Source organism: Sarcophilus harrisii, chromosome 1 (assembly GCF_902635505.1).
Source record: "Sarcophilus harrisii chromosome 1, mSarHar1.11, whole genome shotgun sequence".
NCBI lineage: Eukaryota > Metazoa > Chordata > Mammalia > Dasyuromorphia > Dasyuridae > Sarcophilus > Sarcophilus harrisii.
The window spans coordinates 300,231,408-300,257,950 of NC_045426.1; the positions used below are offsets into that span (position 1 = coordinate 300,231,408).

General features: G+C 33.9%; 1 protein-coding gene across 6 annotated transcripts in view; it reads left to right on the forward strand.

Annotated features, from left to right (window-relative positions):
• The window catches only part of SNX29 (sorting nexin 29), a 629,780-nt gene that overhangs the window by 550,280 nt on the left and 52,957 nt on the right, over nucleotides 1-26,543 (forward strand). For 5 of the 6 annotated variants that reach the window (XM_031944363.1, XM_012542944.3, XM_031944390.1 and 2 more), the window contains one exon: nucleotides 8,079-8,218. In XM_031944363.1, coding sequence (XP_031800223.1) covers nucleotides 8,079-8,218 — 140 coding nt within the window. Of the gene's footprint in view, nucleotides 1-8,078; nucleotides 8,219-26,543 lie in introns of those variants that run through there. The other variant, XR_004230463.1, reaches the window with a different exon arrangement.

Genomic DNA, 26,543 nt, shown 5'->3' on the forward strand with positions numbered 1-26,543 from the left:
TGACTTAGTAATATTTGGGAAACTCTTAAAGTGGTCCATAATGACTGACTATTCATTGAACTGTGAGATCCCCTTGGAGAATTTTTAAATTGACAATAAAAGGAAGCTCTTCCTCAAATTTCTCAATTAGCAATCACATATTGTTGGCTCAAGAAACAATTGCTAAGATAGTATTGCTGGCATTAACATTGAATCTAGGCATTTATATTTGTAATAAAAAAAGAATTCCACATGTTTGCATAGTTTTATATTATGACTCATTATCCATATCCTAGTTATTTAATCTTCAGTTTAGGATAGCTACATGCATAGCTCTTATGTGATTTGAAACAAGAGGAAAAGAAATGTTGAAAGATTTAAGGACCAAAATATGTCACTTTTTTTTTTAAGCTGAAGTGCTATAGATAAAAAGCATGTGAAAGAAACATCACTCCACATTTGTATAGTTTTATATTGTGACTATTATCCATATCCTCGTTTATTTAATCTTCAATTTAGGATAGCTACATACATACCTTTTAAGTGATTTGAAACAAGCGGAAAAGAAATGTTGAAAAGCTTAAGGAACTTTTCTTTTTTAAGCTGAGGTGCTATAGGTAAAAATCATGTGAAAGAAACATCATTGAGTACAATAGCAAAAACTGGAAGCCCTAGGTCTCTCTTCAGTATTCCAAGTTTTCTTTTTTAAAAATTTAATTAAAAATTTTAAATTATCAGATTTTTTTCCCACTCCTGCCTCAGTGAAGGAAAAAAAAAACCATTGAAACAAATGTGCATGGTGAAACAGAATAGATTTCCATATTGGTAACATCCATATATTTCATCTCTCTGTCAGAAGTGAAGGATTCTTTATCAATTGTTTGGAACCATGGTTTATCAGAGTTCTTTAAGACTTTCAAAATTGCTCACTTTTACCTTATTATTTTATAAATTATTCTTCTGGTTCTTTTCATTTCATTCTGTACCAGGTCCTTCAAGTCTTCCCTGGCTTCTCTAAAACCATCTTTTATAAATTTTTATCACACAGAAATATACCCTCTAGCTGTTCTTTGCCAGTATAAAGAGAGCTGTTTTAAATAATTTTAAACATAGAAGACCTTTACTTTTTTCTTTATTCTCTTTGAGGTGTAGGCCAAGTAGTGGTTGTGTTGGGTTAACTTTTTTTTTTAACCACTTTCAAAGTGATGGTACTTTAGTAAATTTGGTGCAATAGTTCCAAGTTGCTTTCCAAAATATTCTAATTCACAGCTTCAATGGCAGTGCATCGGTGTGTCTTCCTTTAGTCCCTGCAACATCTGTTATTTTGGGGAGAGTATTGATTTGTGCCATTCTGATGTATCCCTAAATACTAGTCTTTCAAAAAAGCTTTACATTTTACGATTGTTGAGATATTATACTTAATGGATTGGTTTCTCTTTTCTCCTTTGTGATTTCTTTGAAATTCTTAGATTCACAACTACACAAGTATAAAGTATCTGCTAACTAATGAGATTTAACTTAATAGTTATTTGAAACTTCTGCATACAAAACTTAGTCTGAAAAATTACCTCTTTGCAAAATAGAAATAGATGGGGCATTGCCTGGAATGCCCTAGAAAACTACAACTCCACACTAAAGGACGAGAGGGAAACCCTTGTCTTTTTCATATGAATTTATAATTCAACCTTATTCATAACATTCAATACTTTTAAAAATAGCTATGCTTGATTTGATTATCTTTATCCTTTTTAAGCTCAAATAAAATTAACCTTTCTGAGGGGAAAAATCCATTGAAATAGTCCTGACTGCTCTTTTTAAAAGTCAGCCCTAATTCCCAATGTTCCCTATTAATAGTTTAAAGTATAATTGACAATAGTATTATGATAGGAAAACAGCAACTGAAAGACAGAGAAGACAAGCTGTTAGATCTCATTAAATGGCTACCCAAGCGGTTTGGCACTTTATACACTAGGCTTTCATCCAGTTTCTTTGCTTCTAATGCTGTTTTTTGATTGGAGACCCAAGGAGCCAAATCAGGAAACTCACAAATAAGTAATGCTGATTTAGAAAACCTTGTTATTTGTGCAGTTGAGTGTTATTCACTGTTTTCATCCCAGCAACTATCAGTGGTACTCAGTAACCACTGATGATAAACACACTCCATGAACACCCTTATCATTAATCAGTGGTCACTGATTAATTTGAGAACTACTGATCACCTATTAAAAAAGAACTTTAAAATAGGCTTTTGTTCTATTTTAGCCAGCAAATGTATTAAAGAGATATTAATATGTTAAAAAAAACAGTCACTTGTAAATGCATTTCTTGGACCTTTTTGTATAATTTTTTTTATTTCATTAAAGATTTTAAAAATTAAATTAATTAAATTTTATTAAATTATTAAAAAAGATTCTCTTTTAACAAATGGTACCGTGGCATGGCAGAGGCAAGTGAGCTTTTCTGTAGTGGTTTCTGATTTATAAGTTCACTTAAACTTACAGTAGAAGAATCTGGTCATTTAGTTTAATAATGTAATCATGCTGAGACAATATATTTGTTAGGTCAAATTATGGTCAAAGGATATATATTGTTTTATGTCACTCTTATGAAAAAGAGAAACCAGTATATTACACTTCATTGGATGGTTTTAGGGACTCACACCCCATGTTTAAATATGGGCATGGGTAAAAAGGTATACATTTCTGAAATCTTCCTCATTCAGAGAGAAAAATAAAACTGTGTCCTATTAAACTGAAGGCATGGATCTAAAATGGACAGAATCACAAAATATTTGAATAAGAAAGGACATTCAATAAAATCTAATCCACCTACTATGCAGATGAAAAGATGAAGACCTTTTGAGTAGTGACCTGTCCAATATCAAATAGCTAGCTGGTAAATGGTAGAGCCAATATAAGAAGCTAGGTTTTTGTTTTGTTTTGTTTTGTTTTGTTTTGTTGTTGTTCTATCATAACACAATGCCTTCCAAGTAATTTGTTCATAATTGGATTGAGTGTATTAAGAATATATTTTCATTACTAGACAGGTTTTACAAGTGTAATAGGACCATGGAGCTAGAACTGAAAGAGACCTCTTGGATTATTGCATCCAGTTTCCTCATTTTATAAATTAGCAAACTGTAATACAGCAAAGTATAGGTGATAAGTACTTGCCTAAAGTCAAACAGGTAGTAAACATCAGAGGTAAAATTCGAACACTGGTGCTTTGATTCAATTGTCAGTGCTTCTTCTACCATGCAATACTATTTCAACTCCTAAGAAGATGTATACAAGGATTACATAGCATGAGACAGGCAGGCATGGGTTCCTGTCTGCCTTATTGGAGTGAGCTATCAATGAGATTACAAATCTATTTTAGTGTCTTTTATTTTTTATAGAAAATACCTTACTGAAGCTTTTTATAAATAGATTTTTTTTTTTTTTGGTAAATTGTATCCTATTTTATTTTATTTTTTAGCTTTACAAGTGAATTTTTTTAAATAGCTTTTTATTTACAAGCTATATGCATGGGTAATTTTACAGTATTGACAATTGCTAAACCTTTTGTTCCAATTTTTCCCTTCCTTCTCCCCATCCCCTCCCCCCAATGGCAGGTTGACCAATACATGTTAAATATCTTAAAGTATAAATTAAATACAATATAAGTTTGTATCCTATTTTAAATAGAATTAGAAATATATAACCAGATTGATGTGAACTGATTGCAAAACAAGAATAAGAAATGGCTAAGACAGACCACTGGTACCCACGTACTGTCAAGAGACCTTGGGAAAAATCTCCAGCATGTAAACTCTGGTAGATGATTTATGGGAGGACATAGAGAAAAATAAAGTCCCACAAAATGAGAAAGTTTGGTTAGGTTTTGATATGTACTATTGGAAGGATTACTTTATCATCTTGATAAATTATCAAATTATTTAACTACATCTTAATATTTGAGGAATTCTTTGTTGAATCCAAAGATAAATTTTAAAATTCTTTTATAATACAAATAATTATTCCCCATATCTTTTGTGTAGATTGATATTTTTTAAATCACATCATCTTAAAAGAGGGGCCAGTTGTTTTTTTCCCTGTGGTTTTCATTTACACCTTTTCATGTAGAGCTATATATGGCAGTTATTTAGATATCCTCCAAAATTAATTATAATTCTCCTATGCCAACTCTGTTTTACTTCTGAAGCCTTTGCTGGATATATTATGAGTTTTACCAGCATCATATATCTTTATATCTTTTCTGGAGCCACTCTTGGAAAAGTGGCTAAAATGCTAGGCATGGAGTCTACAGATTCCACCTCTGACAGTTTGCTAACTGTGTGACCGAGTTTATACATTACTTAACATCTCTCAGCCTCAGGCATTTTTACAAAACTCATTTCCTAAAGTGAGGATTTTCATTTATCTTTTACAAGCATATTACAGTATTTTACATATAATATATACTGAATAATTTCTAATCAGCCCATGTTTTTAATCTGTACAGGAAATTCCTCAAGGGCTATACAAGTGCCATGAGCTTTCCATTATACCATGCTGCCTCATAATCTTTACTCCCTCTTAATTACTAAATAAAAAAGAATTTTTCAAAAAGTTCTAAGATGGAACTATGAGAAGTTATAGAATTTCTTTCTTTTGTCAGTGAAAAAAATATCAGAGAGGGTTCTCTGAGATCTTTAGATAAGGATCTGTATAAAATAAGGGTCCTTCACCCTGTCATGGACCTTTTTGGCAATCTTTGAAACCTATGAATTCCTTCTCAAAACATTTTGAAATACTTTTTAAATAATTGGAGGAATTATTAATTTCATTTAGAGTTTATTGAAAATAAAGATATATTTTCCCCCCATTGAAGTTTTGAGAGCTTCTGAAATCTATCTAACGACCTTTCAGATCTAAAACAGAGGGAAGGGAATGGAACAAGTATTAAGTGCTGATTTTTTGCTAAGTGCTTTACAAATATTACCTCATTTATCTTTAAAGCCAAAGGATTAGCCAAATCATTGCTTTAAAATGATTATTTTCTATACAATATTAATTAAAATAGAGAGACAATTTGGCATGGTAATCCCAGAGGACTGGTGTGTTAGGGCCAGGAAAACCCTAATTTAAGTTTCATCTCCAACACAAACTGACTTTATGATCTTGGGCAATTCACTTAACCTGCCAATGATTTAGAGCCAAAAAATGTCAAATTCCTACTGGAGCAAAACTATCAGAGTGCAGCCAGAACTAGATTAAAACAATTGGAAAATGTTTAACAAAATATACAAACACAGTACAACTTAAATAATATTAATTTGTGGTTTTCTAAATCAATATGTAATCAGCAGGAATCTGTTTCTATTTGATTTGACACTGAGACAGTAACCCTCAAAGATAATAAACTTAAGAGAAATGTTGACTTGCAGATGAAGTTTCTTCACCTGGAAGTTCCTTATGCCAATGACATCCCAGACCCAGTCCCTATCCCTAAAATTTTTATAATTGGCATCTAACAGTAAGATACAGTTTCTTTCTAGGCAAGGCCTCCTTATAGAGTTGGTTTACAAGCAAACTTGTCTAAAGCTGGCAAATACCTAATTTCTTTTTTTCTTTTTTAAAATTTTTTATTGACAGAGCCCATGCCTGGGTAGTTTTTTTTTGTTTTGTTTTGTTTTGTTTTTTTAACAACATTATCCCTTGAACTCACTTCTGTTCCGACTTCTCCCCTCCCTCCCTTCACCCCCTCCCCCAGATGGTAAGCTAGTCCTATACAAGTTAAATATGTCACAGTGTATTCTAGATACAATATATGTGTGCAGAACCAAACAGTTCACTTGTTGCACAGGAAGAATTGGATTCAGAAGGTAAAAATAACCTGGATAGAAAGACAAAAATGCAAGCAGTTTACATTCATTTCCCAGTGTTCTTTCTTTGGGTGTAGTTGCTTCTATCCATCCTTGATCAATTGAAACTGAGTTAGATCTTCTCTTTGTCGAAGAAATCCACTTCCAACAGAATACATCCTCATACAGTATCGTTGTTGAGGTATATAATGATCTCCCGGTTCTGCTCATTTCGCTCAGCATCAGTTCGTGTAAGTCTCTCCAAGCCTCTCTGTATTCATCCTGCTGGTCATTTCTTACAGAACAATAATATTCCATAACATTAATATACTACAATTTACCCAACCATTCTCCAATTGATGGGCATCCATTCATTTTCCAGTTTCTAGCCACTACAAACAGGGCTGCCACAAACATTTGTGCACATACAGTTCCCTTTCCCTTCTTTAATATCTCTTTAGGGTATAAGCCCAGTAGAAACACTGCTGGATCAAAGGGTAGGCACAGTTTGATAATTTTTTGAGCATAGTTCCAAATTGCTCTCCAGAATGGCTGGATGTGTTCACAATTCCACCAACAGTGTATTAGTGTCCCTGTTTTCCCACATCCCCTCCAACATTCTGCATTATCTTTCCCTGTCATTCTAGCCAGTCTGACAGGTATGTAGTAGTATCTCAGAGTTGTCTTAATTTGCATTTCTCTGATTAATAATGATTTGGAGCTTATTTTCATATGGCTAGAAATAGTTTCAGTTTGTTCGTCTGAGAATTGTCTGTTCATATCCTTTGACCATTTATCACTTAGAGAATGGCTTGATTTCTGATTAGTTAATAGTATTTGAGAATTTGTGGGTATTCTGCTAGGGCACAGTCTCTTTTATCCCAAATAATTATTAACAGGGCTTTAGAAACTCTATATGACATTGCTACTTAAAAGCAAAAAAAAAATTTTTAACCTTTGAGTTGATCTGCTCCTGCAAAGAGACAGTTATGGAAGAATCCAGGAAAGTTATTTTAGGATACCCTAAATCATTTGAGATGGCTCAATACAAGTCAACATATATTTGTCATATGTCTACTGTGTGCAAGAACATTGTTTTAGGTGCTAAGGAGAGTTCCTTTGTGCCCTAAGACTCAGATTCTCTTTGGATCCCAGGTAGAGTTGTTTCCTCTTCAGTACAGACCCTCCCCTGCCTTCACTGATTTCAAGAAGCTTTTCTTGAACTATCATTTTGACCAGCACAAAAATATGTCTTTCATAGGTACCAGCTAACAAAATATTAAATTTCTGAAACCATTTTAGCAGCTTTATTTTATCTATATCTGGTGCTTAAATAACTTTCTTGAAAGCTCCAAAGACTGTTTTGAATAACTCTAGACTTGAAACCTAGATCCAAGACATAACTTATAGTGAATCTGATGTGGTATGCAAAAGTGTTTCCTTTTGATAGTTTTTATAATTTATGTATTATGTACAATTGAAAAAACTAATGTATATATCATGGAGGAATATTTGTAAAGTTAATGAATGGAGATTCTATTTATACTTCTGTGAGAAATTAAGATAGGTCAGCATAAAACCTCATTCACGGATTATTGATTTTAGCATTTGAAAGTGTTAGTTGAGTCTGGATTCCCAATGTGAAATGCAAAATGAATAAAATTCAGCTTTCTAACACTATAGATTGCAGAGAAGTTGCAATCATATATTAATAAGGGGGTGATTCATCATCTTGGAGTTCTCCATACCAATTAAATCACATTTCCAATTCCCTATTCCTAGCCCTATGAAATCCATACATATTTGTGAATATCGATACATTTATTTGTAATTGCTAAATTATTTTAATAAAGCCAATATTCCATGTTTATCCATTGTAATTGAATATATACAGCACACTACTTTATTAATTGTTATTTTCTATTTGGGAGTTAGTTATGTTAATTATGACAATTATATTTCAGATACTCAAAACTGAAGTTGTAGGGTTTAGAGTTCTTATTATATAGCCCTCTGATTTTGCATATATTATTCTTTGATATAATTGATGATGAAAAGAAAAACTAAAAGCTTTTAATAACAAAATGTATACTGATTGCTGAGAGATATAGACCTGATTACTGGTTCTACTGTGTGAGGTAGGCAAAAGCCAAGTAGAGTCCACTTGTAGGTGATCCATGAGTATCATCTGTCATGCTTATTAAAATAGTACATACAATTCAGTAGGCTAATCTTTTATTTTATTTTTTTTCAGGATGCCAAGTTTGTAGAGGAGAGACGAAAACAATTGCAGAATTACTTGAGAAATGTTATGAACAAAATAATTCAGGCTGTCCCTGAGTTTGCAGCCAATCCCAAAAAAGAGACTCTTATTCAGTTGATGCCGTTTTTCATGTGAGTATATGACAAATGACTGTGGTTTTTAAAGAACAACAACAACAACCAAATAACCCTTTACCCCCTCCTCATGGAATGAAGTACTATTTGATTTCTTCAAACACTATATACACATGATGGACTTTAAAAAACTCAACAACACATGATACAGAGAATACAATCCTTATTTTGTGTGTGTGTTTTTAATCCAATTATGAATTTACCTTAATTACACTTAGCACCAAATTTTCAAATAGCCAGTATACAATTAAAATTTGTATTTATTTGCAAAATAAAACTGAACCACAAAGTGCACATTTTCAAAAGTATCATTGAAACTCCATAAAATTAATGATAAGAATTTTTCTCCACAGATTTGATTATTCTCATTCCAAAATGACTTTTGGGACCCACTGACATTAAAGTATAATGTTACTTCTTTTCAGTACTCAAAAAATGAATGTTTTCTTTGTGTGAGTACTACTTCATGCTTATAGTAAGACAGTTTTCTTGAGTTGCTCTTGGTGATGAGTCTAGGCACACTTATAGCTGGTGCACACATAATCAATGTGTACATGGTCTATGGCCAGGTTCTCCTCCAAACTTTCAAGCTTGTTCAGATATTCAGAATCTTATGCTTCACCTAGCTAGCGCTGCTTTTCACAGAAACTGGCAGTGGTATGGTAATAATAGCTAGGTTACACAGTGGATAGAGCACTGGGCCTGGAGTCAAGAAAGCTTAAGTCCAAATTCAACTTCAGACTTTTACTCCCCTGGTCAAATCATTTTACTTGTGCCTTGGTTTTGTCTTTTGTAAAATGGGAATAATAATAGCAGCTACCTACTAAGGCTGTTGTGAGAATAAAAGAAGTTAATATTTAAAGTGCTTTGCAAACTTTATATTACTATATTGCGTATTATTGTAATAATAATTATTATTGTTAATTGGACCTTTGCAACTGGTATAGTGTTTACTAGCTCTTCTCTGCTATAAGAGCTTTAGCAATGTGGTTTTAAGATCCTAAACTATAGTCTTAAATAACTTAAGATTCATTGTACTACTGTATTACATTGGACCACTATTGGACTTTAGGATTTCATCTGTAGAGGGAATTCTCAGGTGAAAAACATTCTACAAAAGTTGGTTGGCATCTTTTATTCAGTTTTTAGACTTGGAGACTAAAAAGTGCTTTGGAATACTTGTAGCACTGAAGGTCAGGTGGCCCAACTAGTCACAGGTTGGTCAGTATATATCAGAAGTATCTCCTGAGTTTTTATTCACTAGATTATGCTACCTTCAGCCATAATTGTCACTAATTTTTATCAAGATATGCTGTTAATTAAATGCCCAATTTAGCCTGTGGTAGAATTTCCAAAATTATATGAAATACTTTATTTTATTGTCTTTCATTGAAGTCCTTATTCCATAGGAGGCAGTGGATGAGTTTGCTTACATGAATAAGGTTGTATTTTGTCGCAAATTATTTATGACATAAATGCCTTATTTTTATGTTTCCCTAGGGTCAAACATGACAAACATAAAGAACTCCCAGTCATTCTTTTAAATTTTATTTATTTATTTGATATTGCCCCCCCCATTTTTACATTTGTTTTTAAAACTTTTGAGTTCTAGGTTCTCTCCTTTATCCTCAGTCACAAGTAAGTTATGCAGAACATTTCTATAAAAGTCAAGTTGTGAAAATAAACTATAGATCTCCCACCCTAATGAAAATAAAAACCCTCAAGAAAAATTAAGTTAAAAAAAAAAAGAGAGAGAGCAAGACAGAGAAACAAAGAGAGAATGCTTCAATCTGTATTCCAACGCAACCAGTTCCTTCTCTGGTTATGGATAGGATTTTTTATTATAAGTCCTTCAAAGTAGTTGTGGAAGATTGTACTGATTGTACTATTGAGAATAGCAAAGTCACTGGCAGCTGGTCATCCCAGAACATTGCTATTACTTTGTAGACAGTACATTTCACTTTTCTTGAATTGATAGAGGATTTTCTAAGTGGTTTTTTTTTTTTTCCTGAGAGCATCCTTCTCATCATTTCTCATAGAGCATGGATGTTCCATCATAAACATACACCATAGTTTGTTGAGCAATTTTCCAATTGGGCCCCCCTCAATTTCCAAATTTTTAGCCTTGAGTAGAAAGTTACTATGAATATTTTTGTATATACAGGTCTTTCCTTTAAAAAAAAAAATTTTTTTAACCGAACCTCTTTTGGCAGTTATTTTTTTAAAGGCACAAAATTAATATGTGAATCACCTTTTAGATAATCTGATTTTTTTTCTCCCCTCTTTATATTTTGGTGAAATACAGTAATGGAAACAATCAGTAAAATTCTATCTCAGTCCAAGAGGTAGGCCATTATAAATCATGTTCCCAAGCTTTTTGAGATTTAAAAAAAAAAAAAAGCTGGGAAAATTATAGGTGTTAATGTTTCTGATTAAAGCAATTCCAGTAATTTCTAGTACCTGTTTACCAAACATCACCCAGTTGAATTGTAAAAATTTTATATTAATGTGAACATCTCTGCATGTTGTGTAATTTCAGTTGTATTGGTTGCCATTAATCAGAGCTGAGGAAAAAACTATTTTGTGCCTGAATAACATAGAGAACATAAGGTTCAATTTCATGGGCTTATTTAAAAAAGAAATTCTGTGGGAGACTAGCAAATGACATAATATTGATATCAGAATTTTAACTAAATATTGGTCTATATTTCACTTGCTACAGTAAAGCAGTTTTTTTTCTCCCTTGACTTTACTTATTCTCTCAAGTCATTGTATTTTTTTGAGGAAGAAGAAATTTAGAGATTGGAATATTCATATTGGCATAATAAAGCTAGATTTGCAGCCAGGTTCCTTGGCATTTCAGTGTTTTCTGAATGCAGGAGTTTTCTATTTGAAAGGAACTCTGTGCTCCTACAAACTATAATGGGTGTTAATTAGTCAGGTCTGAAAAGTTAACCATTTCTCATTGGAGAAATCAAGCAGGATAGAAATCTTGCCTAAGAAAACCACCTCCCAAAGACTTTATTATTATTGTAAATCTTCGCAAATTCCCTCTGTTATTTTTTTTAGTTTAATCCAAGGTTACAGTGACGATTTTTTGTTAAAGAAAAATTTTTAATCTTTAATGACCAAACATACTATATTAACTCGGTACATTAATTAAAAATTTAGCAAAATAAATATTACTCATAAAATTTTTTGTTCAAGTCTTATCTATAGTAACAAGAAAAATAGCTCTTACTAAAAAATAAGATGACAAAAAAGTGTACTAGTCCCAATTACTTTGAATTCTACTTTCTTTATGAAGCAGTCTGCATGAAAGGTCTTATCCTGAAAAACAAACATAAGACCTTGTAGTGCTCCCTTATGCTGAGCATCTTATGTTTTTAATTTTTCCTACCTTTTTTTTAATTAGAGGAACTGTGACCTGATACACTGATGTTGCTGCTATAGAGTGAAAGGAGTGTCACATGTTTTGAAATTGCCTTAATGAAGAACTTATAAGAATTCCTTTTGTGGCACTGGATTACACATGATAAAGTCTTGAATGATTTTTTGCTCCATCATTTAACAGGTTATTAAAATGTTTTTCAGCAAACTAATTTATCCTTGGGAAATGTATCATGTTATGCTGTTCCTTGAGGGGAAAATAGTTATAGAGGTGGAAGAAAGAATAATGTAGGTCACAGTACAAATTCCCAACTAAGTTTTTCTGCAGAAAACTAAGCTGATTTTTTTTTCACTTCTGCTGCCACCTTTATTCTTTAAGTTGTTAAATATGTTTTATCAATATGTTACTTGGCTACACTATAATGTATACCATCTTAAACCATCATATGAGGTGAGTGATTGATTTGGAGTAACAATCTGACCTTGGTTGTTGGTGGTTTTTCTTGGGGGCCAGCCTTAGTCTTAGTTGAAATAAATAATTTCTTCGAAATCGCAGCCAGCTGCTAAAAATGCAAACGTTTATTTCTCCTTACAAATGAGCCCGGTTAGTTGAGGCCTATCTCTCTGCCTGGCTCCAAGAGATCTTGCAGCTTTGTCCTTGGCCTCTGCCTCTGCTTTCTTCAGCCTCCAGCCAGCTCCAACTCGTGGCTTCTCAATCTCCAGTCTGTGGCGAGTAGTCTTTTCTTCCAGAGTGTTCTTTCTCAGAGCCCTGTTGATGTTCCCGAGAAATTCTTCCTTTCGCTCCAAGCGCTTCCTTCATTTATGCGATCTCCCAAAGGTTAACTCCACCTTCTGGAGGGAGAGGGATTCTGGGTTATCTCCCAGAGTGCTCTCTGGTCCTGAGAGAGGTGTGAATTCAGACTAAGCCAGCCCTGAATTCTCATGTGAACTCCATTGAGTACTTAGATACTTGAGCTCTCTTTAGTAAAGATTCCAACACTTGGTGTGTAAGCACTGCTCTCTGAATTGGATGCAGAACTCAGTACTCAAGTATTTCTGTATCAGGAGATGAATGTTTACTATCCAGAGGGTGGAAACCTGAAAGGCATTGAAGTCTTTGGCATTGTTCATTTAAACATTCTGAAAATATAGCTTTATTCTTCTATCTTTTTGATTATACAATTTCTATGACTGGAGTTTTGAAATATTGATTCCCCCAACTTCTAAACTCTCTTGATTATGCTAATGTTTTTCTGTGTATTGCTTGAATAGGAATATTGATGATAGTTAAAACTCTTTCAGAAAATGTTTAGAATTGTTTGGTCCACGATAAGATCCACCAAAGGATCATATGAAGAATAGTCAAACCAGAGCCTTTCCCTATACAAAAATTCCACTGTTCCCCAAAGAACCAATTTGCTAGAGTCCTTCCTTCCTTCTTTCCTCCCTTCCTTCCTCCCTCCCTCCCTCTCTTCCTTCCTTCCTCCCTTCCCTCTCTGTTGGAATCTTTACAAACTGTTAAGCCATTGGAGTTGATAGAGACAATAATTATCTAATTTGGCATGGTTCAATATGATTGATTTGATCTTAGAAGGAGATATTTTGGGCCAGAACTTGAAACAAGGTACTAAGTACAACTGATAGAAACAATGTTTCTGTTCACACCTTTAGAGAGCTCATAAGTATCTAAGTACTCAATGGAGTTCACACGTTTGAGTGATTTCAGGGTTTAGTATGAGATATCTGAATTCACACCTCCCATTGAAGCTCTTAGGGCCAGAGAGCATGCTAGGAGATATTCTACAATCCCACTCTTGGAGAAGTAGCATAAATACAGCTCCAGTGAACCACTCGAGAGAGAGTTTCTTGGGAACATTCCCAGGAGTCGGGGAGGAGCACTCTGTGAGGAAGCCCACAAGCCCTCTCTTCAAGGCAAGAGAGATTCATCATTATCTTCTACCTTGGTGCTGGCTGGAGTGGGAAGGACAAACCTTTGGATTTGGAGACATTTGGGCGGAGCTCTTAGAACCAAGAGGAGAGATAGGCCTCTGAGCTAACTGGGCTATATTGAAGGACACAATAAAAGATCTGAATTTTTACCAGCTGGCTGTGATTTTGGAGTAATTATTTATTTACTTGTAACTGAAACTAAAGCTGCCTCCAGAAAACCTCCCCAAGAAACCCTCTCCCCCAGAGAGAACTCATATTTTAAAGAAGAACAAAAACACCAACACCTCTCCCTCTCTTCCTTCCTCCCTTCCCCCTTCTTCCTTCCTCCCTCCTTTCTTCTCTCCCTTTCTTCCTCCCTCCCTCCCTTCCCCCTCCCTCTCTTCCTTCCTCTTTCCTCCTTCCTCCTTCCCTTCCTCCCTTCCTTCTCCCTCTCTTCCTTACTCCCTTTCCCCCTCTTCCTTCCTCCCCCCCTTCTTCTCTCCCTCTCTTCCTCTCTCCCTCCCTCCCTTACTCCCTTTCTCCCTTCCTCCCTCCCTTCCTCCCTTTCTCCCTTCCTTCCTCCTTCCCTCCTTTCTCCATTCCTCTCTCCCTTCCTTCCTTTCTCCCTTCCTTCCTTTTTCCCTTCCTTTCTTTCCTCCCTTCCTCCCTTCCTTCCTTCCTTCCTCTCTTTCTCCCTCCCTCCCTTCCTTCCTCCCTTCCTTCTTCCCTCCCTTTCTCCCTTCCTTCCTCCCTCACTCCCTCCCTCCCTCCTTCCTTCCTCCCTTGCTCCATCCTTCTTTCCTTTCTTCCTTCCTTCTTTCCTCCCTCCTTCCCTCCATCTTTCCCTCTCTCCCTCCCTCCCTCTCAATAACAACATAAAGTAACGTGTTAAATGATATTTAGTTGCAAGAAGCATGGTGCTAGTATTTGGGGTTGCTATTTGAAAGGTAACAGAAAGTAGCATCTGATAACAATAATAAATAACCTCTAGTAAACAGATCTTTAAAAATAAACTCCATACCCTCATAGGAAATAAATTTTTATATAGGTAAGTAATATATTTGCTCTTTTCTGATATCCATACATTCTTCTTATTCCTTAGGAGTTCTCAAAGTATTTAATAATGTTTCCTCAATTTTGGTCTCTTTGTCTCTTTGATCTCTTCTTTCTTTGAACTTATTAGTACAATTTAATTAAGTTCTTGGCAGGGATTATTCAGATAGTAATAAACTCCTTAAAAGAGTCCTATTTTTTTTTGGGGGGGGGGAAGTAGGTGAAGTGGGAGTCCAACCAAATTTCTTTTAAGACACAAATATGGTGCTAATGCATAAATCAGAAAGAATCAAAATAGAGAAAGAAAATCATAGGCCAATTTCTCTGATATGCAAAAATTATAAGTAAAATATTAGCAAAGAGATTACAGCAATTTATCATTAGGATAATATGCTATGAAGAGGTGTGATTTATACCAGTAATGCAGGACTGCATTCAATATTAGGGAATAGCATAATTGACCATATCAATAACAAAAACAATAGAAATCAGATTATTATTTCAGAAGATGTGGAAAAAAAGCTTTTGACAGGACTCATTTTTTGGAGGACTCATTCTTATTTAAAACACTAAAGAGCATAGGAATAAATGGAGCTTTCTTTATATTGATAAGCAGTATCTGTAACAACCACGCTAGCACCCACGACACCCCAGAATCAGTTAGAGTCAGGATAAGTAAAAGTCTGTCTTTATTCTTGGTCTTAGACTCAGGATTGAGTAGGATGGAAGCAGTATCTCTGCGACCGCCTCCCCCCTTGTCTACTGCCCAGAGTGTGACCCTCGGTAGCTTTACTCCACCCCCTTGTCCCTCCTGTATCCTCTATACACCAATCATTGAGCCAGTACGAATAGTGGAAAGGACCATTTTCCAAGCATATGCCCATAGAGTATTGTCCAATCAGTAGTTAGCCTCAAGTGCTCAGCAGTCTGGACTTCAGTGCATCAACCCAATAGTTTCAGCTCTCTACAAGTATCTTTATAAAACTACTAGCAAACATCTTTACAAGGATAAGCTAGAAGCTTTCCCTATAAGATCAGGGTGAAACAAGGATGCTCATTATCATCACTATTATTCAATATTGTACTAGAATTAGCAATAACAGAAGAAAAAGAAATTGAAGGAATTAGAGTAAGTAATGAGAAAACAAAATTATTACTCTTTGCAGATAAAATGATAGTATTTGTAGGGAATTCTAAGAAACAATTAAACTACTTGGAATAATTAACAACTTTAGCAAATTCACAGTATACAAATTTGATAAATTCACATAAATTATAAACATTTCTGTATATTACCAAGAAAGCCCAACAGTAAGAGATAGAAAGAAAAATTCCATGTAAAATAACTGTAGAAAACATAAAATACTTGAAAGTCTACTTGCCAAGAAAAAAGCAGGAACTATTAAGACAATTACCAATCAATTTGGAAAAATATAAATTGCTTATTGGTAGATTAAACTAATATAATCAAAATGATAATTCTGTGTGAATTAATTTACTATTTAGTATCATACCATTCAAACTACCAAAATTATTTCATAGAGCGAGAAAAAATAATAATAGAATTCATCTAAGAACAAAAGGTCAAAAATATCAAAGAAATTAATGAAAAAATATTAAAAGAAAGGTGGTTTAAGCTGTACCACATTCATAACAATATTATTAAGCAGCAATCATTAGAACTGTTTGGTACTGACTAAGAAATAGAGTGCTGGGTCAGTGGAATAGATTAGGTATACAAGACACAGCAATAAATGATTATAGTAATCTACTATTTGATAAACCTATAGACTCCAGCTTCTGGAGTAAGAAGTCTCTATTTGATAAAAACTGCTCAAAGAAGTAGAAAATAGCATGGCAGAAACCAGGCATAGACCAACATCTCATACCCTTTGCCAAGATAAGGTTAAAATGAGTATATGATTTAGATATAAAGGATATTACCATAAACAAATTAGTAAAACAAGGAATAGTTTACCTGTCAGATCTATGAAGAAAGGAATAATTTATGATCAAACAAGAGATGGGCAACATTATGAAATGCAAAGTAGATAATTTTGTTACATTAAATTAAAAAGTTTTTTGCATAAACAAAATCAATGCTGCCGAGATGAAAAGGAAAGCATGAAAGCTGGAAATAATTTTTATACCAAATATTTCTGATAAAAGCCTCACTTTTAAAATATATAGAAAATGAGTGAAATTTATAGGCATGTAAGTCATTCCCCAAATGATAAATGGTCAAAAGATATAAGGAGGCAGTTTTCAGATAAAAGAAATTAAAGCTATTTGTAGTCATACAAAAATGCTCTAAATTGATTAAAGAAATGTAAATTAAAATAACTCTGAGGTACTATCTCACATCTATCAGATTGGCTTATATGACAGAAAAGGAAAATAATAAATGTTGGAAAAGATTTGGGGAAATTGGGGCACTAATGCATTGTTGGTGGAGTTGTGAACTAATCCAAATACTCTAAAGAGCAGTTTGGAAATATACCCAAAGCGCAATCAAAATATGTGTTTATTTACCTTGATACAATATTGCCACTAATAGGTTTGTATCTCAAAGATTTCATAAAAAAGGGAAAAGGACTTACATGTACAAAAATATTTATAGCAACTCTTTATGTAGTAGCAAAGAGGGGATGTCTATCAAGTAGGGAATGGCTGAACAAGTTATGATACATGAATATAATAGAATACTATTATGCTAATAAGAAATGATGAGCAGGCAGATTTCAGAAAAAACTTGAAAGACTTACAGGAACTGTTGCTAAGTGAAGTGATCAAAACTGAGTACATTTTGCATAATAGCAGCATTGTGTGATGATCAACTATAACATACTAGTTCTTCTCAACAATACAATGATTTAAGAAGTCCAAAGACTCATGATGAAAACTGTTATCCATATTCAGAATAAAGAACTATAGAGTCTGAATGCATATCAAAGCATACTATTTCTCTCTCTCTCTCTCTCTCTCTCTCTCTCTCTCTCTCTCTCTCTCTCTCTCCCTCCCTCCCTCCCTCCCTCCCTCCCTCCCTCTCTCTCTCTCTCTCTCTCTTTCTCTCTCTCTCTCCTTCTCCCCTCCCTCCTTTCTTCCCTCTCTCTCTCCCCTTCCCTCTTTGCATCTCTTCTTCCTTCCCTCCCTCCCTCTTTTTCTCTTTGTGTTTTGTTCTTTGTGGCTATTTTGTTTTGTTTCTTTTTTCACAACATGAGTAATGTAGAAATATATTTACATGATTGCATACATATAACCTTTATCAGATTACTTGCCATCTTAAAGAGGGGTTGTAGAAGGGAAGGAAGAAGACAAAAATTAAAACTCAAAATTGAATACAAATGAATTTTTAAAACTATCTTTACATATAACTGGAAAAAATGAAATACTATTTTTAAAGAAAAAATGAAACAATATTATAAATATTCAAGATACTAGGGAATTTGTACATTGACTGTTGGTATTATAACTTCTGTATTTTGGTGAAATGAACATCCACAGCAATAATTAATAAAAGTAGTAGTACTTACATAGCACTTTAAGGTTTACAAAGCACTTTAAAATTATTATTTCATTGGGAGGTAGATGCTATTATTATCTTCCTTTTACAGATAAGAAAACTGAGGTAAACAGAGATTAAATGACTTGCTTAGCGGTCTTATAGCTATTAGTATCCAAGGCTGGATTTGAACTCAGGTCTTCCTAATTCTAGGTCCTGTACTATCTAGTTGCATGATATGCAAAATGTTTGTATAGATTCTGTACAGAAGCACACTTGTTGATATCCTTAGAAATATATGTGGTAAACTTCTATAGCCCTTATTTTCTATACTATTCATTTGAGAAATAAGCACTCTTTTTAGGGGTGTGTGTGTATGTGTGTGTGTGTGTTTGGTTTTTCCAAATAGATTGTGTATTCCCACAAGTCAGGTACTTTATGTACCTTTATACTTCCTTGTATAGCTCTATGGAGCTTACAGAGTTCCTTACAGAGAATAAGGTACATAATATTATTAATTGAATCATCAAATTAGTGCTTCTGCAGCATCCACTACCTAGGAGGAACTGTGGTTATATTTCTTTTTTTCTCCAAATTGAACCACATTTGGAAGCAGTGCACACTATTAATAGTGGGCCTATGGATTGCAAATGAAATTAAATATGCTTGTCCAAAGTGTCAGGAGCAGAAGGATATTTTAATCACAGGAATATACTCTTCCTAAACATATGTGCAGTGATCATTACAAAGCTGCAAGCATCTGGCCCTGCCCTTTGGTCTGAGCAGTGTCACAGCGAAAAGACGGTACCTTGGAACATGATAAAGTACTGCTTTGTGTTTTTGCACATCCTTATGAAGCGGTTAATAAAGTTACCCATTGTTTAACAATGGTGGAAAGTTTAGACTATTTGGAAACCTTTATCAGCTTGAAGAACCTGAGAAATTAACACCTAATCCCAGAGTATTAAGATTAGCAAACCAACTTGGCTGGAGATCAGGTGAACAGGTGGCAAAGCACAGCTGCTATGACACTCAGGTTTAACCTTGTCAGTAGGGAAGCTGCTAAGAACAAGTTATTGATGGCAGCAAAGAGGAAGCTGCACCCTAACAAGCACCAAATAATTTGTCATGCATTTAAGACGTAACTTGATAAGATATGCTGCTCTGCATAGAAACATGAATCAATAGTTCATGTTGGGTAGGAAATGTCTCTCTCAGAAGTAATTGGTTTTAAAAGGCTTGGCAGCTTGCTGAGGCTAAAGTGGATTGTTTATTGGTTTTAATAGGGCTTATTTCATTGTGGAATGTTTCATTCATTCTGCTGATTAGTATTTCATGCAATTTGGGGCTTCTGTTCTAGAAGGTCAGAGGTGGTGCAGCTTGATTAGCAGACAAACTGCCAATTGTGTTGCTGGTCCAATGAGCAAAGACTCTATTAGGAAACACGTCACCCAATTGATGCCTTTTGGAATTCGAAGAGATCCTCATTGTTTCCATGTAGCATGTTAGAAGTCATTTGATATAATTTTCCTGTGGGGGAAAAATTTGTAAAGGTTTTTTGGCCAAAATCTTAACTTTGTTCAGAAATTCTTACTGCTTTTCAATAGAATAAGAATGTTTCTAGGTTTTCTCTTTATTTGTTTGATTTTTTTTCTTTTGTCATTTATGCTAGCCATTGAGAAAAGTTTAGCCATTCTGTTACCAAAAACAAAAATGAAAAAACAACCACCACCAACCCCAAGTTTTTGAGTCTGTTTACCAATTTTTTTATATAAATTGTAAGCTGACCTTAGAACTTAATTCATTTTTAAGGAAGTTCAGCTGAAGATATCAAAAATTAAAAATAAATATGATCTTCCTTACTGGTTCTATTTAAAATAAAAAAATCTGCCCACAAGTTAATTTTTAAATCCAGAAGCAATTAACTATCAAAAAATGAGTTCACACTTTCCCAGACATGCTCTCTCATCTCTGCTTTGCCCCATAATGCAGGGAATGTCTTATATGAAGTCCTAGGCTGGGTCCAGGTAATTGTATGGCTGGATTAAATTGTGATTCTTTGGAATTTGTTACTCAAGTCTTTCTTGCTCTCCAGTATGCACCATTAACTTTGTTATATATCTCTGTCTCTCTATATCTATTGATACACACAAGCAACACATATTCTCTCTCTCTTTCTCTCTCTCTCTCATTCTGTCTCTCTCTCACACACACACACATACCCACCCACACCCACACACACTCACATACACACATTTTTCTATATCTATATGTCTCTTGTGTGGCTGTGAAAGTGTAACTATGTTTTATATAAAGTGGAATTGTGCCTTTTAAAACCTGAATTTTATAGGTTGCTATCCTAGGTCCTGCCCAAAGCTCTTAAATCACTGCAACATTCTTGTTTAAAATTTTCTCAAAGAATCATAGAATGTTAGAGTTATAGGGAACCTTAGAGATTGTCCAATTCAACTCTTTTGCTTTACAATTCAAAAACTAAAGCCTAGTAATTGCAGAAAGGCTATAAAATGAGTCTGAACAAAGTTTTAAAACTTTGGCAATTCAGCAGGATTAAATTTGCTTTAGCAAAAGAGTATTGGGCATCGAGCCATATATTTCTGTCATTTTAACACATAAAGCTTGGAACCTTTCTAATCTAATCTCTCTGCTGATAATACTTTAAAAATATGTTCTACAGACATTTATTAAGAACCTACCCTATGCAAGGCCCATTGCTATGAAGGATATAGAGCATGAATCTATCCTTCAGAATACTTAGGCTAGTAGGAAATTTAAGGTGATCCCCATATAATTGATATGAAACCAATGTGACCTGTTCCATAAAAGAGCTATTGGAGTTCTATGGGAGTTTAAACTATGTTTAAAATAGAGTAAATAAGATACTTATCTGGGAACTGTCTTACAAAATATTATTCAGAAAAAAATCTAATGAATTAATGAATAGGAATCCATATTTTTACCTTTTAAAATTTTTAAATAGGGATATGTTCTGTGATAAAACTGTGTTTTTTTTTTCTTACCAGGGTATTCTAGTAATTTAGGTAGAGAGACTACTTTCTTGACAAGAAGTAGGTCATTCCCTCAATGCTTTGTGCTAAGGTTTATCTGATGAATTATGTTTTGGAGGGACAGATCCTATTTATTTTGTATATTGTGTATTGAAGGGAGAAATCCTCAAAACTGCCAAAATGACTTTTGAATTCCTTGGGATCATAACAGGAGCTTGGATTATGAAGACAAAGATAGAGGAAAAAAAGAATTCAGTGGAAAACTGTTACTTTAAAAAAAAATATCATGAATTTTAAAGAAAATTTGTAGAAGTTAGACTTATGGAATATCTCTACATGATAGTTATTTCCTTTCCTTTAGTCAAGTGGAGTTGTGAGTATGCAGTTCTGTAATATAAAAAGGTATTCTTCCACCACTGACTGAAGTGAAGGCAAATCAGTTTCAGAGCATTCCTTTAGCAGTTATTTTTCAAGCTGGCTGGGTTAAGAGTATTACCTAAGGAATGCTAATTCTAGTTGAACTTAACCTAGGGATAAGATGTAATTCAGCAATATAAAATGCCTATTTTATATTTTATATTTGGTTTTAAAATTATTTCATTTTACATATGTGGAGTTATAGGCTTGTAAAAAATAAGGATGCACAAATAAGATACAAAGATCTATTAGACTTTTTGTCCAAGAGCCTTATTTATTTTTTGCTTGTAAAAGAAAAAAAAAATCATTTTTCCAGTTTCGACAAGAGCATTCAGCAGACTTTTAAGTAAAGAAGTATAATGTTTTAGACAAAATAATAATAATAAAAATAATACTTTTCCTCCAAAGGGTTATTAGTAATTTCACAAACATTATATATTATCTGCCTTCCAGTGCGATTCTTTAAAATGATGGGTTGAGGCAATGTGGTATAGTGAGATGAGCACTACATTTTAAGAGAGGTTCTGGGTTCAATTCCCATATTTGATTTTCATTGCCTTTTTGACTTTGGGCATTTAACTTTTGAGTTTACAGTCATCTGTAAAATGCCTTGGACTAGATTGCCTCTGGGATATTTTTTAGCTCTAAATTTGTAAAAATGATATGTTACAAATTCCAAAATAAAATATCTACAGTTTTCAGTCACCATTCTTTTTTATATCAAACCTTTCAGATATTATGTCTAGAGATTCCATGAAGCCAAAAAAAAAATAGGAAGACTTAGATTCAACTTCTGACTTTTATTGATTCTGTGATGTTCAGTTCTTTATGTGCCCTCTCAGTAACTCCTGTCTGTTCTCTAAGCCTATAACTTCTATAGCAGTTGGTAAAGGAAATTTCCTTACTGAAATTTCTCTCCACAGGCCTAGGTCCTTATCTTTAAGAACAGAAATCCTTAGGGTTTCTAGAACCCAAGAATTTTTTATGTATGTAATACATAAAAATGCATAGATGTGTCATAAAGTAATACACCTAAGTAGTGTGTTACCCCTGGTCTTCTAGGACTTTCTTTTCAATGCTTTGTACATGTAACTACAGGCTTGTTTTGCATTTCATACTTCTTGCAAAGCAGTGGATTACAGTGGCAAGAGTACTAATCATGGTGTCAAAAATTTAAATACTATCTTTGCTACTTAGAATCTTTGTGATCTCAGACAAGTTGACTTAACTTCACTTCATTCAATTTTTTTTTTCTGACTTCCAGGGTCTTATTTTCTTCTTGAACATCTCAAACTAGATGCTTTATAGACAGCTTAAACTCAACATGTCCAAAATGGAACTTACTTTTTTTTTTTAACCTCAAACCATCCCCTTTTCCTAATTTTCCTTTTACTGCTGAAGATCTTATTATACAGGTTTAAAATCTACATGCCAAGATCACTACTCTTCCATAATTTGTTGGTATCTTGTCAGTTCCAGCTTCATAACATTTCTCATTTATGCCTCTACTTTCTTCTCATACTGCTTCCACACAGTTACATATCCTAATTATATGACATCACATTTTTATCATAACCTGGTTGGTTACCTCCTTTTTCTACTCCATTTCATAATACATGATTTCTCCAAAACACAGGTCTAACCATGTCTCCAAAGTCAATTGTAAAACCTGTCTTTCACCTTTCAAGTTCTAGGCATGTTGCTCCCTTTCTATCTTTCCAGTCTTCTTATTTCCCTTCACAGGCTTAGGTGGCGTAGTAGATAGAGCACTGAACCTGGAGTCAGGAAGATTTGAGTGCAATTCCAGCCAGTCAACTCTCTGGCCCAATTTCTTCAACTGAGGATCAAATGAGATAATTTTTGTAAAACACTTAGTACAGTGCTGGGTATAGTAGGCATTAATATAAATGCTAGATTTTTTTCCCCATAAAATCATGATCTCCTTGAGATAAGGGACTTTCTTTTGTCTTTTTTTGGGGGGGAGTATCCCCAATATTTATCATAGTCTAGTCCCTGGCTTGTAGTAGCCACTGACTGATCATATGTATGCTACAAATTCAGTAACACTAATCTCTGCAGTTCATAGAACAAGATATTCTCTCAGCTTCATTTATTTCCACTGCCTGTCCTCCATTCCTAGAATGTTTTCCTTCTTCATCACTTTCTCTAGTTTTCCCTTACTTCCTTCATATCTCTCCAGAAATCTGATCTTCTGCCAGAAGCTATTTTCAGTTCCCTTTAAATGCTAGTGTTTTCCCTGTGAGATTATGCAATTTATATTATTATTATTATATTATATCAATATTATATGTAGTTGTTTGCATATTGTCTCTTTGATTAGAATGTGAACTCCTTTTGGTCAGGGATTATTTTTGCCTTTCTCTGGATTTTCAGCACTTACCACATAGAACCTGACACATAGTAAGCATTTAATAAAAACTTGCTGCCTCACTGGGTTCAGATTCCTCCTTTACAAAATGTGCTCTATGTGACCTCTAAATCCCCCTCTAGATCAAATATATATGAAACACTGGTGATCAAACCATCTACTCTACTTATTCCATAGAATACATTTATGTGTAGGAATTATATTCACATCCCCAACCAGTTTTCTTAACATGAGCACTTGCTCATAGTCATCATTTATTTTTAGAAATTTATTTTCAGTCTGTTTTTGGTAAGGCAAGTTTATTGTAAAATATTAACTATGACAAACCAATGTAGTGGTGAGGTTGCAGTAATATATACTTTGATTGAGTCTTTCATAAATTTCTCAGGGTGTCATTGTATCTAAGAGTTTCTGCTGAAAAATTTCATGAAAGCAGTAAGGACCATGTTTGGACTTGGAAGATAAAATTCCCAGGACAGAAATAAGCATCTCAGAGTTCTACTTAAAGAATTTGCTTCCCTTTTCTGTTCATAAGGAAGCATTATTCAATTTAGTTCAACTCAACAAATATCTCTTTAGCACCTGCTAGATATAAGGCATTGTCCCAAGTTCTGGGTCTATGAAGATTTTTATGATGTGGATTCTATTTTTGAGATGCTAAGAGCCTAATGAGGAAAATTATATCTATACTTAGACACATACAAACACACATACATATATAGACACACACAATTATGTTAGAGGAGAGAATATGGCAAGCACAAAGGAAAAGTTCAGGTAAAACATCAGAAAAAACTTTACATTTTCTGACAATTTATTTTATGAATAATAAGAATGAACAATCATAATTATGTACATATAATTGTACTTATAATGTACATACAACAATACATAATATGTACAAGCCATAGCATCAATATGTAAAGTTATGTACTAATTTTAGAAAGGAAGTTTACTTCACACCAACATAACTGAGAAAGCTCAATATACAGATATTTTGAAGTAAATAATCAGAGTTGTGCAATATTAATCATATGACCAACAACATAACTAATCAAGCTTTTATATATTTGAAGAGCCCAATTTTAATGTTCATTTTATTATCAAATCTTCTCTTGGATTTTAGGTGTTCCATATATTTGTGGGCACTCATGCAACTTCTTTTCTTGGACATTCTGCATTAGGTCCCGTTCTCCCCCCCCCCCTTTTTTTTTTTTTTTTTTTTTTTTTTGTAGATTTGCTTCTCAGGTTCCAAGTAGAATGCTTAGAAGTTCTTGCTAAAGTCTTTTATAAAAGATATCTTCATACAAGTTAGTAGAGTCTCTCAAATTTTACTTCTCCAGTAATTAGTTCATATTTTGGAAACTAGTTCAAACCTTATGGTTCTGATTTTATTAATAGTGGAAGTATAAGAAGAACATCAAATTAAGAACCCACAGTTGACTTGAAACTTCAGAGAATTTAGGTTTGCTCATACCCCAGTAGAATCATTTACATTTGTGCTAGATACTTTTCTGATCCTGTTGCTTTCTCAAAAATTTTCCACTCCTATTAATTTCAATTCCTTTCAGAGGATCATTTACTATTAAGAGTCTAACCCTATATATTAAATATTAAATATATAGGCAACAACACTTTTTGCAGAAAGTGGCTCTCCACCCAAGGTTCAATAATTACATAAATGAATTTACTTACAATAGACTGACTTTTCTCCAATTATAACTCAAAACCTGGGAAATACACTTATTAATTCCCAGTTGTATACTGAGAACAGAGTATAAATGAGTTGCCTATAGTCAAACAAGTTAGGTTGGGAGCCATATATAAATGGAATATATATTACTCAGATGTAATTTTTATTAAGATGACCTCTCTCCTCTTCCCTCTTGCCTCCAATTTATTTCATTCCCAATCCACAAGGAACATCTGCGTTAGTAAAGACCACTTTGCAACTCCTTCAAGTTTACGATTCATAGCTGTGGAGGCTCTCAGAGAATTGGCCTGCCCCTTTACCTAGGCATGATCCTTAAAAATTCCCAATTTTTTGTTTTGTGGAAACCTGATTGTTTTTCCCTCACAGCATAGTCAATAAATTTGTGCATTAGCTGTTATCTGAGTCCACATGCTAAGGTATCTGAGTCCGCATTCTAGGGTGTGCAGTCAGCACTATAGCAGGTATTGAAGCTTGTGAGATGTCATGGAGGCAAACTTTCAAATAGAAGAAGACTATAGTCAGAATAGGCATTTATATCTCTCAACTGTGGTACTGTAATTGTTTTAAAGCAGAATTGTTTTTTGACTAACTTCATAAATTAGAAGATTCATGTCTTTGTATATTTATTCCCATATCATTCTGAAAGAATAAGATATTTCCAGGATTTAATCTTTCCCATGACTATGTAATTGATAAGCAGTTTTGTTTGAGAAAGGAGTTCAGTGTCTGGTATCTTATTCTGCCAGTTGATCTTCAGAATCTTCCTAAAACAATTCAGATGGAAGCGATTTCATTTCCTGATATACACAAAAAATTTTAATGACGAATACTCATTGATTATTATTTTCGAGCTGAACAAAAAAAAGAAGGCTGGTGAATATGGAATGATAATCTAGTTATAT